The sequence below is a fragment of the Geotrypetes seraphini genome, chromosome 3 (assembly GCF_902459505.1).
Source record: "Geotrypetes seraphini chromosome 3, aGeoSer1.1, whole genome shotgun sequence".
Classification (NCBI taxonomy): domain Eukaryota; kingdom Metazoa; phylum Chordata; class Amphibia; order Gymnophiona; family Dermophiidae; genus Geotrypetes; species Geotrypetes seraphini.
Window position 1 is genome coordinate 331445266 of NC_047086.1, and position 19826 is coordinate 331465091.

General features: G+C 42.7%; 1 protein-coding gene across 4 annotated transcripts in view; it reads right to left on the minus strand.

Moving 5' to 3' along the window:
- FANCL (FA complementation group L) overlaps positions 1-19826 on the minus strand; it is a 133172-nt gene that overhangs the window by 79189 nt on the left and 34157 nt on the right. For all 4 annotated transcript variants that reach the window (XM_033936308.1, XM_033936309.1, XM_033936307.1 and 1 more), the window contains 3 exons: positions 15642-15698; positions 11990-12087; positions 2272-2368 (listed from right to left, as the gene is read on the minus strand). In XM_033936308.1, coding sequence (XP_033792199.1) covers positions 2272-2368; positions 11990-12087; positions 15642-15698 — 252 coding nt within the window. The remainder of the gene's footprint in view (positions 1-2271; positions 2369-11989; positions 12088-15641; positions 15699-19826) is intronic.

The following is a 19826-nucleotide window of genomic DNA, read 5'->3' on the forward strand; positions in this document are numbered from 1 at the left end:
CTTAAAATAGTGGGTAGAGAAGAAGAAAAAGGTTATTGAACAAGCTGAAATCGATAGGATTAGGGGACACTCTAACTACATGGGTTGAGGATTGGCTGAGCGGTAGACTTCAGAAGGTGGTGGTAAATGGCACCCCATCCAAAACGCCAAACGTGATCAGTGGAGTGCCGCAGGGCTCGGTCTTGGGCCCGATTCTATTCAACTTGTTCATAAGAGATATGACCCAAGGACTTAGAGGAAAGGTATCACTGTTCGCCGACGCCGCCAAACTTTGCAACATAGTAGGTAAAAGCATTTTGCCTGATAATATGACGCAGGACCTACTGCTGCTGGAACAGTGGTCATCAACTTGGCAGCTAAGCTTCAATGCTAAAAAGTGTAAGGTAATGCACCTGGATAAGAGAACCCGCACAGAACTTACGTACTAAATGGTGAGACCTTGGCCAGGACCACGACGGAACGTGATCTAGGGGTGATCATTAGTGATGATATGAAGGCTGCCAATCAAGTGGAGAAGGCTTCCTCCAGGGCAAGGCAAATGATGGGTTGTATCCGTAGAGGTTTTGTCAGCAGGAGACCTGAAGTCATGATGCCGCTATACAGGTCCATGGTGAGGCCTCATTTGGAGTATTGTGTTCAATTCTGGAGACCACACTACCGGAAGGATGTGCTGAGAATCGAGTCGGTTCAGCGAATGGCCACTAGGATGGTCTTGGGGCTCAAGGATCTCACGTATGAAGAAAGGCTGAATAAATTGCAGCTGTACTCACTTGAGGAACGAAGAGAGAGGGGAGACATCATTGAAACATTTAAGTACTGTATCGAGTTGGAAGATGGTATCTTCTGTCTCATGGGACCCTCGACCACCAGAGGGCAACCGCTGAAAATCAGGGGGGGGAAGTTTCGTAGTGACTACAGAAAGTATTTCTTCACCGAAAGAGTAGTGGATCATTGGAACAAACTTCCACTGCAGGTGATTGAGGCCAGCAGCGTGTCAGATTTTAAGAGAAAATGGTATATTCATATGGGATCTCTAAGGGAGTAAGGTCAGGGGGGCGGGTATTTGGAATGGGCAGACTTGGTGGGCTATAGCCTTTTTCTGCCGTCATTTTCTATGTTTCTATGTTACATACTAGGATCTGTTACAGCTTCAGATATTATGGTCATTCCTTTTAGAACATCAAGCTGGTCCCAGGAGAAGGCTAGTGGCCAGTGCAGTGGACTGTAGAGAAAGGGACCCAGGTTCTTATCCCACTCTAATGTATTTATGGTGGAAACTGTGAACCTTACAAAACCCACAAAATAACAACTTTACCTTTAGATAGGAGATACCTGCAGCCCTGAGGGCTTTTACAGTGGTGTATAGTTAAGATATGGTGGGTTTTCAGGTATTCCTGGAGGACTTACAATACAAAATAAGGATGTTAAGGTGTACCTTGGTCCCTTCATGTGAAATTCACTGCAACAACCACTAGGCTGCTCCTTGGCTCTGCTGAGATGTCTTTGTTGCCAGCTTTCTAGAAATGGTGCCACATAGCTATACTTACGGCTTCTTTGTGTGTTTTTCTCTAGAATGTTTTTTTCCCTTCAAAATGGCACCAACTCATTCTGATGTCATTCACTTAAAGCCCTAACAACTTCTACACAGTCGGCAGTACTGAACTGAAATGCTTCTTTTGAAGCGACCCCTACCCTAGTGTGCTAAAGCCCCTCCATTTCTTCCCTCCCTTTTAAGATTTTATTTTTCATTGTATTTAAGCTCTTACCTTTTCTCATTTTTTTCCTTTTTGTTCCAGTAAGTCTATTTGTTCTGTCGTCCCCTCCACTTTTTACATTTAAGTTTTTGTTTTATCTTAACAATATTTTGATCATTGTAAACCATTTTTTGATAAACGGTATATCAAAGATTAAATAAACTTGGACACATATAGAAATATGCACCGAGCACAAAAACATCTGGAAATTAGACATTTTCAAAACAAAAATGTAGCCCTTTTCCAGTTCAAAAATTGCTATGTTCATAATGAATGTCAGATGTTTTCATCAAAATGTCTACTACTGGGTATGGATGTCATATCAAATATGCCCCTTTCTATGTATAGGAAAAGCTGCACTTTCCCAGAACTTTAAATTAACTCTGAGAAAGTTGTTTCGTCTCGTTGCTATGCGATGGCATCACCTCACTTGAGTGTCTGATATATCTTTATCAAAGGAAAAGTATTCATCTCTCTTTTGCCATTTATTTTTTTAAATATCCATTATAATACTCACATTTGCCTTTAACTGCAAAGTTATCTGATGCTCTCGACCAGCAGTATCGTTTACTTTCAGCTGGATGATGCTGAACTCACTATCCACAAACACGAGTCTATTTTGGGGTGGGTTAAAAAAGAAAATGTTCAGGGTATCAAAGAGAATTATATTTTGAAACATCTGCTATACTCCTGTTAATCTGTTACAATTATTAATCAGAGGAAGTCTTATATGACAGCCATTTCTGCTGTTTCTAGATTTACTGCTGTTAATACACCAGTCTGCTGCTTAATGCAGTCATATATCTCCATGTTATTTACAATATGTGTCAAGGCTCATGCTGTGGTCAGTGAGCACTGTGTTTCAGAATGCCATCACTGGAACCTCTGGCACACACAGCAGGTTCCTGTCAGCCTCTACTTATGTACACATCAAACTTCCTGTCAAAGCTTTTGATACATTTCTGCAATTCCATACAGTATACAACATTTATGCTTTCTTGTTTTTTCTCCCCTCAAACTTCCCCTTTATCAAAATTGAAAAAAAAATTGATAGTACTCATATTTTATATATTCCAATTAACATTCAGCATAAAGTCAACATTTGCAGTGATGATATTTTACTTTTTACCTTACATACCTTACATATTTTAACATATCATCCACGGGACCCAAAACTGAGGAGTGTGTGGCGTAATGGTTAGAGCTACAGCATCAGCATCCTGGAGTTGTGGGTTCAACCCCATGCTGCTCTTTGTGTCCCTGGGCAATCCTCCACTGCCCCAAGTACATTAGATTGTAAGCCCATCGGGACAAATAGAGAAAATACTTGAAGTACCTGTATGTTAACCGCTTTGAGTGTGGTTGTAACACTACAAAAAAGGAGGTATACAAGTACCTTCCCTATCCTGTCATTTTAAATCTTTAAGACCGCCCATACCACAAATATGCTGGTACCTTCAAGCCAGACATTGGCTCGCGGGACCATCAGTTCAGTAACAAAGCTAAGAAGCCAACTAGGGGAGGTGGGAGGGTGTAAGAATATTTGCCTGATTATCCTTAGATAACACCTGCTACAGGTAACTTACGCTTTATCTGAGGACAATCAGACGGCATAATCTCATATATGGGATGCCCTAGATCATACCTCTGAAAAAGGGGTCATTGACAACTATCATGAGCCTGGTGACCAAAAGGGTTGGAGGGAAGTTGGCATCTAAATGGAGAATAAAATTTGAAGAACTGATTGGCCGAACCGATTATCCCATCTAGAATGAGCCTCTAAACAATAGCAGGATGTGAAGGTATGAATTGAGGACTTAGTGGCTGCTTTACAGATGTCTTCAATGGAAATAGAACATAGATGAGCTACTGAAGTCACTGTTGCTCAAACTTTATGTGCAGTGACACAGTCCAAGCATCAGCCTAGCCTGAACATAGCAAAGGAGATACAGTCCTCCAGTCATGTGGAGATGGTTCTCTTGGTGACAGGAGCTCCAAGTCTGTTAGGACTGAATGACAGGAACAGCTTAGTGGAAGTTCTGCGAGGTTTGGGCTGATCCAAGTAATTCTGAGACGACCTTAGGGAGGAACTTCGGATTAATACAAAGAACTACTCTATCATGATAGAACGTTGTATAAGGTTGTATAACGTTGTATAAGGCTTGATGCTCACTGACTCGGCATGCAGATGTAAGAGATATGAGGAATATTACTTTCCAAGTGAGATACTTGAGAGATGAGGTCAAGTAGTTCAAAATGTTGTATAAGGTGGATCCGACACAAGCGCTTGAAGCTCACTGACTTGGCATGCAGATGTAAGAGATATGAGGAATATTACCTTCCAAGTGAGATACTTGAAAGATGAAATCAAGAGTAGTTCAAAGGGAGACTTCATCAGAGTGGAAGGTCCCACACCCTGGAGGAGGCTTGAGAGGTGGCTTGGTTCAAATGCATCAACTGATTCTGACATGCCTTGCTTTGTTGATTTTTACTTCTGTCTTTGGTTGTATATATAAGAGATTCTTACAACGACAACTGTCTTATCAAGCTGCTAGTTGATCTTCACATATTATTATCTCTTTCCACAACTTACATGCATTTTAGGAAATTGTTGAAATCAACATTATTCACAAAATTTCTGGGGAATTGATTTGTATATCACTATGATTGTTTAATCATTAGTTTATTTGAATCAACACTGTTTGGGAAATTTCTGGAGAATTGTTTTTGTACATCACTGAGATTGTTCAGTCTCTTTAGTTTTACGATATAGAAATATGATTTTATGTTATATTATGTTTCTCCTCTCAGTAGTAGGGATATTCATTCTTCTTGTATTGTTGTGATCATTCCCCACAAAATCTCTCACTGTATTCCTCGTGTCTTTAAATCTAAAGTTAATTTTCTTATTTCAAGGGAATACACTCTTCAACTTACTAGCTTATCTCTCTTATACTTCCCATATTTAAATTTTTTCACTTCTCTTTTAAAACGTTAAATTTGTAAATTAAAATCATCAGATAGGTCATTAAAACATATCATGTTCCTTCAGAAAAACTAATTCACTATCTAAATTCTCTAATTTTTTCCACATTTTTTATTTAGGACCTGATTCAGCAAAGTGCATCTAAAGTTAGGTGCAGTTTGGATGTTCAAGATAGGCGTCCTTTGTAGATTCGTGCTCAGCGATGCTCAGCACTGTTTAGACGTCCAAATTTTGAGACGTCCTTTAGAGTTTTAGGCGAGAGTTAGATGTCCACATAATGTCCTTAATGTTATAATATTTTATTATTATGATGTAATTAGAATGGCATTTTATGGTGTTTTTCATTATAATTCTGATACTGGGAGTTGGATCTGTTCAATGCTTTTATTTATTTCTTTTCCATCAGAGAGAGTGACTGGGATTTGAACCAGCAACATTAGGGTAGAAGGCTGAAGGTTTAACCAGTGTGCAATCTCTGGCCTTTAAATTTTCTCAACTATGAAATGAACTCCCCTTAATTCTGAGGGGCCCCAGTTCTTTTCAATCTTTCCGTAAATTTCTAAAAACTTTTCTATTTGCCAAACATTTTGAAAACTAATTTCTTTGAAACCTTTGCTATTACTTTCTTTAGTTTTTAATTATTGTAAACTTTCTTTAGTTTTTATCTAATTGTTGTAAACCGAGTCGAGCTTCCTTAGATTGATGACCCGGTATATAAAGTTGAGCTTTAGTTTAGTTTAGTTTAATGAGCTAGCAATTGTAAAACTAGGTCCTATAGGCATTGTAAAGAAGGTCTGCTTTTGAGCGTAGTTTGGGCTTCAGATAAACGTGAGTTCTATGGAGGAATTTAGGCATAGTTTGGACATCCTTAATGCGATCTACTAAATAGTTTTCTGGTTTTTTATTTTTGCTTTATTAAGCTCAAAATACATTTAATAAGGCACCACATAAACAGGGCATATCAAAACAGATATATTGCATGCAAATCTATTTTTGTTGACAAACAGCAATGTTATTTGCTAATTAGAGGAAAACATCCATTAACTGAAGCAGAGCATATGAAAAAAACACAGCTTTAGGTTTCTTGCTACAAAGCTACCCTTTTTTTCTGACTAAACAGTGCTCCAATCAGCTCATTCTTGAAAACACATGAAAAAAAATATGGATTACATACATAACTTATTTTGCAAAAGCTTAAAAACAGAAAAAAACAGATACAGGCCTTAGCATGGCTCCACAATGCTGACCTCATTGTGAAATAATCAAGGTGCACCTGCCAGTTAGAATGCCATAATTAAAATATGTGCTGGGATTTGAACCCATGACCTCTGGAAGAAAAGCACAGGGCTTTTACCCATTGAGCCACAGCTGCTTCCTTTCAGTTGTGGGGTTCCTACCATGAGAGCTTAGTGATCCTAGCCATGTGAAGGTGAAAATACCTGAGAAGATCATAGCTTAGCAGATCCCTAAGCTATCATATCAGATGTGAGAAAGAAAAACATTAGTGGAAACGGCTGTGGCTCAATGGGTAAAAGCCCTGTTCCCATCTTTCAGAGGTCATAGGTTCAAATCCCAGCACATATTTTAATTGTGGCATTCTACCTTGCAGGTGCACCATGATGATATCACAATGAGGTCAGCATTGTGCAGCTGCATACCTCCACTTACAATGAAGTAGAAGCCATGCTAAGTTCTGTATCTGGGGGGTTTAATGTTTTTAAGCTTTTGCAAATGAAGTTATGTATGAAATCTATATATTTTTTTCATGTGCTTTCCTTGCTTTCAGTAATGAGCTAATTGGAGCACTGTTTAGTCAGAAAAAAAGGTAGCTTTTTAGCAAGAAACCTAAAGCTGTGTTTTTTTTCACATGCTCTGCTTCAGTTAATGGATGTTTTTCTCTAATTAGCAAATAACATTGTTGTTTGTCAACAAAAATTGAAGGATGTGCCCTGTTTATATGGTGCCTTATTAAATGTATTTTGAGCTTAATAAAGCAAAAATAAAAACCCAGAGAGCTATTTAGCAGATCACATTAAGGACGTCCAAACTGTGCCTAAGTTTTGTCCATAGAACTCAGGTCTATCTGAAGCTCAAACTATGCTCAAAAGTAGATCTGGTTTTCATTTGTCTACAATGTAGGCATGAGATGGACACCCTGAGTCACTCAACATTATGCAAATGAATTGAAGGTCGCCTATATTTAAGCCTCACCCGGACACGCCCACACCTATTACGTTAGGTGTGAATTTTCTCAATGAGAATCCACGAAATTGTGGATGCACCTACAAAGTGGTGTCCACATCCTTTGGATGTCCATGTGCCAATTATCGCTCATTAAGACCCTTAAATGACTCATTAACCATTTAGTTTGGAAGTCTAAGTTCCACTCAGCATTAGGCAGGATTTAAGTGCCCTTTATAGAATCAGGGCCTTAGTGTCTGAATTCAATTCTGGTCTCCTTATGCCAAGAAAGATATAGTGGTGCTAGAAAAGGTTCAAAGAAAAGCAACCAAGTTGATAAGGGGATGGAACTCCTCTTTTATGAGGAAAGACTAAAAAGGTTAGGGCTTTCTGAGTGAAAAAATATTTCCTCCTATTGGTTTTAAAAGTAGTTCCCTTTAACTTCATCGAGTGTGCCCTAGTCTTTGTAATTTTTGATGGAGTGAAAAATCGATCCACTTGTACCCGTTCTACTCCACTCAGGATTTTGTAGACTTCAATCATATCTCCCCTCAGCTCTCTCTTTTCCAAGCTGAAGAGCTCTAAACTTTTTAATCTTTCCTCATACGAGAGGAGTTCTATCCCCTTTATCATCTTAATCGCTCTTCTCTGAACCTTTTCTAATGCTACTATATATTTTTTGAAATAAGGAGACCAGAACTGAACGCAATACTCCAGGTGAAGTCGTACCATGGAGCGATACAGGGGCATTATAACATTCTTAATCTTATTAACCATCCCTTTTTTAATAATTACTAGCATCCTGTTTGATTTTTGGCTGCCACCACACATTGGGCGGAAGGTTTCATCGTATTGTCTACAATGACACCCAGATCCTTTTCTTGGGCGCTAAACCCCAAGGTGGACCTTAGCATCCGGTAACTGTGATTTGGGTTATTCTTCCCAATGTGCATCACTTTGCATTTGTCCACGTTAAGCTTCATCTTCTACTTGAACGTCCAGTCTTCCAATTTCCTAAGGTCTGCCTGCAATTTTTCACAATCCACATGTGTTTTAACAACTTTGAACATCTGCAAATTTAATATCCTCACTCATCGCTACAATTTCCAGATCATTTATAAATAAGTTAAATAGCACCAATCCCATTACAGATCCCTGCAGGACTCTACTATTCTTCCATTGAAAAAAATGACCATTTAACACTACCCTTGGTTTTCTATCTGATAACCAATTCCTAATCCACAACTGAACTTTGCCACCTATCCCATGACTCTTTAATTTTCTCAGGAGCCTCTCATGAGGAACTTTATAAAAAAGCTTTCTGAAAATCTAGATACACTATATCAACCGACTCACCTTTATCCACCTGTTTATTCACACCTTCAAAGAAGTCAAGCAAATTGGTGAGGCAAGATCTCCCTCAGCTGAAGCCATGTTTCACCATTTTACCCAGCACTGAAGTCAGGCTTACCGGTCTATAATTTCCCAGATCTCCCCTAGAACCCTTTTTAAAAATCAGCATAATTTTGGCCACCCTCCAATCTTCAGGTGCTACAGACAATTTCAGCGACAGGTTACAGATCACTAACAGCATGTTAGCAATTTCACGTTTGAGTTCTTTTAGTACCCTGGGATGTATACTATCAGGTCTAGGTGATTTATCACTTTTTAACTTGTCGATTTGGCTTAGTACATCTTCCAGATTTACTGAGACTTCATTCAGTTCCTCCGCATTATCATCTGCTATGCCCTTATCCTCCCTGAGCGCCCCTTTTGCTCCTTGATCATCCAACGGTCCTACAGATTTTGGTTTTTATAATAGTGTCTACCATTTTGCTCAGCACCGACGTCAGACTCACCGTACAGTTGAGGTCTCCAGTGACGCTTCTTCAAAACGCAGCACCGAAAAGACCTGCTGAATCAGGTCTGGTAGCTCATCCCTCTGAAAAATGTGCACCACGGACGCCTCTTTGCTAGAAGGCGGGAAACTAGCCGCCCCGCCGCCAATGGCCGTCCCCTCGAGAGGATCCTGGAATTCCTCAAAAGGGTCCAGATCCTCATCCAGGCCAACACGCTCCTCTGACCACCAATCATCATCCCAAGCCACCCTTGGGCACTTGAACGAGGGAGGAGGAAGAGGAGACACCAAAGGAGAAGAGGGAGGCAAAGCCACAAGGGGGTGCGGAGAAACACCCCCCCCTCCAAAACCCCCCGGGCACATGTGGGACCCCTAGCCACCAGAAAATAAGCTCTGCACAATGCAAAAATTAAATCAGGGGAAAACCCCCCTGTGGGTCCCAAGGGACTCCCTATCACAGCATGGGACCCAGCTGAAACCTGCCCCTGTTTTTCCAATACAGGGGGAAGGTCACTTGAGGATGCAGACAAAATGGAGGGGCCAGACTAAGAAAATGGCGAAGTTCCCGCCAAAAACAATCCCTTCAGGGCCTGAACTGTCCCAGCCGCTAAAGCAGGCAAGCCGGCTTCAACTGTTAAAAAATCAGCTGAGAGGGAGTCCCAAGCAAACCAGCGGAAAGGTAATCCTTTTTACCCTTACTGTCGGCGGCTGAGGAAAACCCTCGGTGGATAGTGGGGGGAAGACCGGCTTCCCCACTGCTTCCAGCCGACTCGCGAGCACTAGCAGCGGGGAGCTCTGTGCGCCTGCAGCTGCTGCCAACAGATCTCCACTACTGCACCGGCCTGTACTCTGCTTGCACAGACCGGCCGCGAGTGCCTCGCATCTAGAGCACAATGAGCACTTTTTCCCCTGTGAAGTGCTCATTGCTCCATAAGTGACCTAGCTAAAACAAAAGTACCGGTTAGCAAAAAAGTACAGTAAAATAAAGTAAATTTAAAGGAAAAGCAACCCTTCAGACCGCCACTACCTCAGGATTTATTTTTTTTTTAAACAGAACAGACTCCACTGGCTCTCAAAGCAAAATGAATAATAACAATAATAATAACAGTTTATATACCGCAGGATCGTGAAGTTATATGCAGTTTACAAAGATTAAAAGATGGTACAAATTCATTGAACTTAACAGAGGTGAAAGATAGTGGTTAACAGCTCAAGGGAACCGTTATTGAAGAGAAAGAGTTGTACGGGTCAGTTGTCTAGATACTTCAGGAACAGATATGTTTTTAGGCGTTTCCTAAATTCTCCATAAGTAGAAGGCGTAAGCAATTGTTCTACAACTTTACCCCATAATGCTGCTTGATGTGAGAGAAGGTGTTGATGGTGTCTTTTGAGTTTACATCCTCTAACTGGGGGGGAAATGAAGTTCAAATGTGAGCTTCTCTTATGTCTGTTGGCTGAGAAGCAGAAAAGGTCAGTATTGCATCTGGGAAGCAGAAACCTGAGGTACAACTATACAATGGGAGGGATGTTAGTGAACGAGAGTACCCAAGAAAAGGACTTGGGGGGTAATGGTGGACATGACAATGAAGCCGAAGGCACATTGTGCAGCGGCCACTAAGAGAGCGAATAGAATGCTAGGTATAATCAAGAAGGGTATTACAACCAGGACGAAATAAGTTATCCTGCCGCTGTATCGGGCGATGGTGCACCCGCATCTGGAATACTGCGTCCAATATTGGTCGCCGTACCTTAAGAAGGATATGGCGTTACTCGAGAGGGTTCAGAGTAGAGCGACACGTCTGATAAAAGGGATGGAAAACCTTTCAAACGCTGAGAGATTGGAGAAACTGGGTCTCTTTTCCCTGGAGAAGAGGAGACTTAGAGGGGATATGATAGAGACTTACAAGATCATGAGGGGCATAGAGAGAGTAGAGAGGGACAGATTCTTCAAACTTTCAAAAAATATAAGAACAAGAGGGTATTCAGAAAAACTGAAAGGGGACAGATTCAAAACAAAAGCTAGGAAGTTCTTCTTTACCCAGTGTGTGGTGGACACCTGGAATGTGCTTCCAGAAGACGTAATAGGGCAGAGTACGGTATTGGGGTTTAAGAAAGGATTGGACAATTTCCTGCTGGAAAGGGGGATAGAAGGATATAAATAGAGGGTCACTGCACAGGTCCTGGACCTGTTGGGGCCGCCGCATGAGCGGGCTGCTGGGCACGATGGACCTCGTGTCTGACCCAGCAGAGGCATTGCTTATGTTCTTATGTATTTAGGGGCTAGACCATATAGTACTTTAAAGCAGAGAGAGGCGAACTTAAACTTTACGTGTGCCTCCATCGGTAGCCAATGCAGCTGTCGGTAGTAAGGTGTCACGTGATCAAACTTCTTCAGCCCGAAAATCAGTTTGACCGCTGCATTTTGCATTAATTGTAATCGTCACATATTCTTTTGGGAAATTGCTAAATAGGCGATGTTACAGTAATCAAGTTGACTCAGTATGAGGGATTGTACCAGAATTCTGAATGCTGACATATCAAAATATGCTCTAATAGATCGAAGTTTCCAGGGAGTGAAAAAACCCTTTCTGATTAAGGAGTCTACTTGGTCTTTCATGATTATGCACTTATCTAGGATAACTAAGTTTATTGATGCATAGTGGTGTTTTGGATAAACTTGGTGTTTAGGATAAACTTAGTTATCCTATTCAGACTACTATGAAGGTATTGGGTGTAACACTAGATCAGTGCCTAATCATGAAATATGCCTTGCTTGAATTAGGGAGGCACCTCTAAACAAATGTGGGGAGGTGGAGGAAATGGGGAAAGGGACCCAGCATGAGACCCGCCGGGTTTGACACCCCCGAGGTTGGACGGACCCCCAAGCTCAATATGGCCCAAAATGGACTAGAATCCCTAAACAAATTCCAACAGCCCTACCAAGGGAGATGGGTACAGCTCAATCACACCTGCTGGAGACTGAAATAAGACTGATAGGAACAGGGGAAGGTACCTATTCCACAGTTTTGTGTTCAGTCTCAACCTGCTGGTCATGATTGAGATATATACCCGCTTGTAAGATTTCCTATACCAGTCTAGAGAGTGCTAAAGAAACAATATTTAAATAAAATAAAAAAACAAACAAATCAAAAATCAAAATTTTATCACACATCGGAGTAAAATAAAATGTAGTAAACAAATAAAACCTACTTATCCCAGCCAAAGTTTTCTATGTCTTTGACAAGACAGGAATAATACTGTGGAGGTGGTGGTGCATACTGTTCTTGTCTGTTCTTCAAAGCAACTTCCTGTGAAAATAAAACCATATCTGTTAGACCTTTTTATAGCCTTTATCAAAACAAGTTTACATCAAATAATTGCATATAATAATAAAATTCATCCTCATAATATAAATGTCTCAAATTTATGCACAGCCTGCAAATGATAGACAATGGTTTACAACAGTACGTTAAGAACATAACTGTCTCTTCACCCAAGTCTTTTAATACATAGGATGATTGACTATACACTCATTCTGCACCAGGAATAGTTTGCCACACACATTTAACTAAATCAGTTCCTTATAAGAACATAAGAATTGCCACTGTTAAGTCAGACCAGCAGTCCGCTCACGCGGCGGCCCTTAGGTCAAAGACCAGTGCCCTAACTGAGACTAGCCTTACCTGCGTACGTCCCGGTTCAGCAGGAACTTGTCTAAATTTGTCTTGAAGGCCTGGAGGGTGTTTTCCCCATAACAGCCTCCGGAAGAGCGTTCCAGTTTTCTACCACTTTATGGGTGAAGAAGAACTTCCTTACATTTGTACGGAATCTATCCCTTTTTAACTTTAGAGGGTGCCCTCTTGTTCTCTCCACCTTGGAGAGGGTGAACAACCTGTCTTTATCTACTAAGTCTATTCCCTTCATTATCTTGAACGTTTTGATATGTGTCTCCTCTGTCTCCTCTTTTCAAGGGAGAAGAGGCCCAGTTTCTCTAACCTCTCACTGTACGGTCTATAATTTCCCAAATCACCTCTGGAACCCTTTTCAAAAATCAGCATCATGTTGGCCACCCTCCAGTCTTCCGGTACTATGCCGCTTCCTTCGCAGGTCGTTTCCCCTTAATATATCGAAAGAACAGCTTGAAGTTTTTCGCCTCCTTGGCTATTTTCTCCTCGTAGTCTGTTTTGGCCCCTCTTACTGCCTTATGGCACCTGCTTTGATGTTGTTTGTGCTTTTTCCAGTTTTCGTCCGTTTTTTACCTTTTCCATTCCTTAAATGAAGTCTTCTTGTCTCTGATCGCTTCCTTCACCGCTACAGTGAGCCATGCTGGTTCCTTGTTTTTTTTCCTCTTAGATCCCTTGTCGATACGCGGTATATATAGATTTTGCGCCTCGTTGACCGTGTCCTTAAAAAGGGACCATGCTTGCTCTAACGTTTTTACAGTGTTTATCCTCTTCTTAATCTTCTTCCCCACCATGAGTCTCATCCCTTCGTAATTCCCTTTTCAGAAGTTCAGTGCCGTGGACATCATTCTGGATCAATGAGTTTAGCCTCCCATCTGTTTATCCTAACGCACAACATAGAGAATGACAAGGTGACAGATAACCATGGGAAGCCATCCCCATGTCATCCTTTAAGGAGAGAGGGAAGAATCAGAGTATGAATGGGCAAAGCCACTGACCCTCAAGCCTTTCATTGAAGAATGATGGTGTAGAAGGACTGAGGTTGAGACATACACTAAAGAATGACACGGGATGGTTTTCCACAGTTATCCACAGGGACAGTGACAAATTATGTCACCATGTCATTCTATACAATCTGTACCACCCATCTTGTCCTTATCCAGTATTCTCCATAGCGCCTTTTAGCCGGGTGCTCCTCCCAGCTAATTTAGATGAGCGCCCGGCTGTCATCTTGCTCGCAAATTCTGCTCAGCCTGACTTTTTTTAAGCGCCAAATTTAAATAAGCGCAGCACAGTCGAATCATCACCAGGATCAGGAGCCCCTAAGGGATCCATGGAACCAGTAACCAAGTCTGGATCTCCCAATCTAGGAAATGCTGCACTATCAAACAAAGGATCAGAGAGGTCAGGATCAGCCGCTGGACCCCCTAGAAAAGGAGTCAAAAGAGGAACAGGCAGAATGGACAGATGAGGGGAGCTCCACAAGGACACCATGCTATCCCCAGACACCGACGGAGGAGGCAGAGAACTTCCAGCAGCAGAACCTCTGGACTGAAATTTGGACCACCAAAATCTCATAAAGTCAGAAAAAATATCCTTGGGGCATACAGTCACCCTTAGATAACTCAGCCGAGTCAAGCCCCGAAAGCAATGGCAAACACCCCACTGGGCTAGCTGAGTGTCTTGTGGCCATTCAGACTCCAGAGGCCTTCAAACTCTAGAGTTTGATGGCCTCTGGAGTCTGAATGGCTATAAGACATCATAAAGAGTTTTTCAGTGTAATAGGTGAGACATTCTAGACAACAGAGCCACTCTCCACACACTGCTCTGCAACATGGCCACTGTTCCTGTCAAAATCTGTAAGGCTACAAGACAGTGTGGTCAGGTCAGGAAGAGGATCAGATAACCCACTGAGGATCAGACTGCCCCATTGTAGGGCAACAAAAGACAGCAGCATTGGTAAGCCACTGGCTTCCACAGGTTCAACACCAGCAACTGCTAGGCATGTCAGCCCCAAGGGCCTACAGATCACCTTCCTCCCAAACCCAGAAATCTATTGTTGATATAGTGGGACTCCTGGGCCTACCTGCTGAATGAAGAAACAGCCTCAAAGCTGCTTCCTGCTATGTTAATGATGTGTAGAATTTATTTCTTCCCTATCCCTCTGCCCCAACAGCTTTATTTCCCTAATAATGGGTAAGGAAATAAAGCTGAATAGGCAATTAAATTATTTTATTTTATTGTAGGGGCAAACAGGTGGAGTGTTGGAGGAGTAGAGATCCACAACCACCTCTTCCACCTCTGTTAGCAAAGGCCCCACAGAGACTCCTGCCAGCAAACCACACCAAGCTAAAGCCCAGGTGCCTGGGCTTGGAGCTGTTAAGGGAAAGAGACACGTCTCCAGGTTCAGCTGAGGTAAAGACCATGGTTCGAACACCAGAAGCAATACCAACCCATGGACTTGACTTCAGCATTTGCAAACCATGGACTATTACCCGGGGAGTCAGCCTGAATAAGGGATCTGTTGCACCAGACTGCCGTACACCACCTGCTAGAGGTAAAGAAATACTGGAGAATTCCAGGCTGCACCAGTTCTTATATTGATGACGACAATGAAACAATTTAGCATCTCTACTTCCATCTGCTGCTTAACTCATTGGTCTGAACTGGTCTAGCAAAATAAGGCACATTCAATTATTGAAGCCATGTCTGGGATCCCCACAGCTGAAGCAAAATGGGTATAAGTCTTTAGGGTGGAAAGTTCCCAAACCAAGAGGTTAAGACAAAAAGATAGCATTCTAACAAATAATCACAGTTAGACAAAAGATTAATAATGTCAGGGAACTTTGACAGTATGATGTAAAAAGTAAATGAAAATAACAAATTATGTTGGGAAAACACTATGACACATCCTCTCGGCAAAGCTAAGAAACAAACCAAAAAGCTAAGAAAGACTGCAATGTGTAGGAATGATCACACATGCTCAGAACTATTCACTGGGTTCTAAGATATGGGACAGCAGCTACATTCTGGCGCTATCAGATAATGTCACCAACTTGTATGCCTGGCTCAATCCTGGGTTTTTTTAAAATATATATCTTTATTCATTTTCATTCTAAAAATCCTGTTTTCTCAACAGAAAATTTTCAGTATGATGACCTTAGTTCATTACTACTTACCAAAATAGTTTTCAATTCCAGGATAAAGTTACTCAGATCACAGCTGTGCTGCAGCCTCTGTGGAGAATGACAGTTTTTAACATTCTTTTAATATTTTTATTAAAATTTTTATATACCGCATATACAGCCAAAAAGGATCAAAGGAGTTTACAATATAAATCAATCAAATTTATAAAAGAACTCCATTTAAATAGGAAAGAAAAGCAAAGGAAAGAAATTAACAGCTCTAATACATAATAATACCCTATTGCAACCAGATTAACAAATAAAACTAAAAATTAACTGATTAATACAAATTTAAAAAAAAAAAAAATATATATATATATATATATATATATCACTAATAATAAAACCCTAAGAGCACATGCGCACCTCTACCTGCGTGTTCTGTAGCTCCGTGGCCGTCAGAATGTTAGAGTGCGGCGTGTGCACATTCGGGACGTGTGCATGTGGACGTTCGGAGCTGACATCAGAGAGAGAAGTAGGCGGCGGCAGCGACCGAGCTACGGAGCTAGGGGAGCAAAAGCCACAACCACTGCCGCTTCCTGGTCACACGGCCTTCTCCTCTGCCTCCACTTTCCCCTCTGAGTCACAGCACCACTGCAGCTGACAGGAGCCACACTCTCTGCCCGCCCGGCGGTGATCCAACACCCCTTATCTCTGAATTGCCACAGAGAGGGAGGTGGGGTGGGGGGCGGCCAAAGGAAGGTGGGCGGGGCACAGTCAGGGAACGGGAGGGAGGGAAAGAGAAAGAAAGACAGACACACAGTCAGCGGCCAACGAGAGAGAAAGAGAAAGAGACAGAAAGACAGCGGCCAAGGAGAGAGAGAGAGAGAGACAGAAAGAGACACACAGCAGCCAACGAGAGAGAGAAACAGAAAGACAGACAGACAGCGGCCAAGGAGAGAGAGAGAGAGACAGAAAGACAGACAGACAGCGGCCAAAGAGAGAGAGAGAAAAAGATAGACAGACAGCGGCCGAGAGAGACAGAGACAGAAAGACAGACAGCGGCCAAGGAGAGAGACAGAGAGAGACAGAAAGACAGCGGCCAAAGAGAGAGAGAGAGAGAGAAAGACAGACAGACAGCGGCCAAGGAGTCCTCTTGAGCTGCTACGTTCACCCTATAAAACTTGGTGAATGTATAAGGGATGAACAAGTCATTGTCCAGCAAATTAATATCCATTTCAGAGACTCTCAGCCACGAAAGACATCTCATAGCAAAAGACATGGCGGATGCTCTGGATGACATTTCAGAAGCATCAAATGCTATTCTTGCCATATATTTTTGTGTCTGAAGGAGACTTTGAGTTGTCTGCTGAAATTCAAGTAAGCGGTGTGATGGAATATGTTGCTCAAAATCAGTCAACTTATTGATGAGATGTTTAAGATAAAAAGACATGTAGAAGTTGTAATTTAGAACTCAATTGGGGGGTCACGTGATGCTGGAGACCTGATCGGACGTGCCTCTCCTCGGCTCCGGGCTGCTCCGCTTCAAATCTGCGATAAAAGCCTGATTTCTGGCACCTGCGGTCCGCGGTTTTCACAGCGGACTTCACCCAAAACTGTGGGGCATCTGATAATCAACTTTTCTGCTGGGTTCCTGTGGGGCATGCCAATTAAACCACAGCGAGGAGTGAAGGCCAAACCCACCTCGCCGGCGCCCAAGATGGCGGAGCAACACGAGGTGCCCATGTTTACCCTCCAGGAGGCTGCTGTGCAGGAACTCACTCGCTCTCTAACCCTCGTAATGGATGACAAACTTGCTAAGATACAATCTTTTATGGAAGAGATGCGAGAGGGTTTGGAAGCGCAATCTCAACGGCTGCAAAGAGCGGAGGATCGAATAGCTCAACAGGAGGCCCGCACTGATAACTTCGAGGAAAGGCTGCGCTCGTTGGAAACCTCTGCCACCACATTGAAAGACAGAGCGGAGGACCAAGAGAACCGCGGCCGCAGAAATAACCTGAGGTTTATTGGGATACCTACCTCGGTGCGTGATGTGGATCTCCGCACCCGATTGGAAACATGGCTGCCCACAATCTTTGACCTCCAGCCGCCTTTGAACCCGGTGATCATAGAACGGGCTCATCGGGTGGGCACACGCAGAGAGGAAGACCAACGCCCGCGCCCGGTCATAGCGCGTTTCCTCAACTATGCGACCAAAGAGAGGATTCTATCCCTATATCGCAGAGGGGCCGCTGTGCAATTTGAAGGGCAGAAAATTCTTATCTTTCAAGACTTCTCGCCTCAAGTCTCCTATCAACGCAGAGCCATGGCTCCATTTTGTAATGAGCTTTACAAACAAAACATCAGAGTCACTCTTCAGTACCCTGCACGTGCTAGGATCTTTCATAACAATAAGGTTATCTTTCTGGAGAATCCACAAGCAATGGAACAATTCATCCAAAAGCTACCCGCGGATCGAAACCTGCCAGGAGTGGCTGACTGAATGGGGTAAGGCCTTGCTGACTCTGACTCCTAGGTTTACACCCCCGAGAGGCATATGTGGGGCCTGATCTTGCATTCCGCCCATACGACAAAGGCCATGTGGAGCAGGGCCTTGACAGGCTGGCAGACCACTGGTGTGGGATTTATTTACCTTCTTTTCACAGCTTTGCTTATTCTTCCACTCATGATGGATCTTATACACCATTCATACAGGTTTATGGCAATATTACACTCTGGAAATTCCCACCACCTAAATGCTTCCTGTTTTATAAGGACTCTCAGGGGGGTACCCCTTACTAGTACCATTCAACCATATTTCGGTTGCTACTGTTGTTCTAACCGTGCATTCTGATTTAGATACTGATTGCATATAGTTGTTTTTCTGATGGTTCTCTGTATATTTTCCTCTGACGCATGTCATGGCATACTTCTCTAGTTGCACTAACTGTTACATCTCCTTTATATATTGCGTGTTCTTTTTTTTTTCTTATACATATACTATTTGTATGTTGTGGGGGCGGCCCGGAGCTGATGTTCTTTTCTACGCTGTAATGTTGTGTAGGGGTAGACTAACTAGTCTGGGGAGGGGGGGATGGGGAAAGAAAAGGGAATTGGGGGGATTGGGGAGGGATGTGAGTGTGTGGGGGTATGTTTGTGGGATGAATGACTGTGCTTTTCTTGACAGGCAGAGGCGTGTGGTGCTTCTTCTTCTGGTATGTTGGCTGTGGCTGTGGGATGGCTGCATACTTCTCGCGGATTCAGGGCTGGGGGGATTTGGCTGGGACGCCCCCTGCCCTGTATCCAGCGATTATGGACTTTGGATTCTGCTATTCACCTCTAATGTCTTTTTCTATGGCTAGTCTTTCTGTCAAATCTTTGAATGTGGATGGGTTCCACTCCCCGGTGAAACGTAAAAAAATTCTATCCTACCTGAAAAAGGAGCAATGTGATATAGCACTCCTTCAGGAGACTCACCTGTCAGCCACTGAGCATCTTAAACTCCGCAGGGAATGGGTGGGACAGGTGGGATTCTCCGCTTACACCTCCCGGAAGAGAGGGGTAGCGATTTTGATCCATAAACAACTTCCCTTTACCTCTCATAAGGAGATTACTGACCCTGAGGGCAGATACATATTTTTGATTGGAGAGCTGTGGGGAATCCCTATAGTGTTAGGCTCTATTTATGCACCAAATATTTATTCTCATGCATTCTTCTCTGCAATTGTGGGACTTTTAGCGCCTTATTCCTCTCATCAAATGATTCTAGGGGGTGACTTCAATGTGGTGGCGGAGTCCCTGGTGGATCGCAAACCCGCTAAAACAGCTTCTAAAGGCCATTATGACAGGGGTATACCCTTTCTCCTTCGAGAATTGGGATTACTGGATGCCTGGCGGACCCTGAATCCGGATGATAGTGATTTTTCATTCTTTTCCCATCCCCACAATGTATATACTAGAATTGACTATATACTTATCTCTGCTGGGCTGTTCCCGAAACTGTCTAAGGCTACTATGGCCGCACCACTGGTATCGGATCATGCACTTTTGGGAGCTACCTTTCAGTTCTCTTCCGCATCACCTGGCAGAATTTGGCGGATGTCTCCTCATTTGTACTCTGACCCTAATTTTAAACTATACTTGGAGGGCAAGTGGGAGGACTTCCTTGCCACAAATAGTGTGGGGGATGTCAACTCTGTGGTGTATTGGGAAGCAGCCAAAGCCGTTATGAGAGGTCAC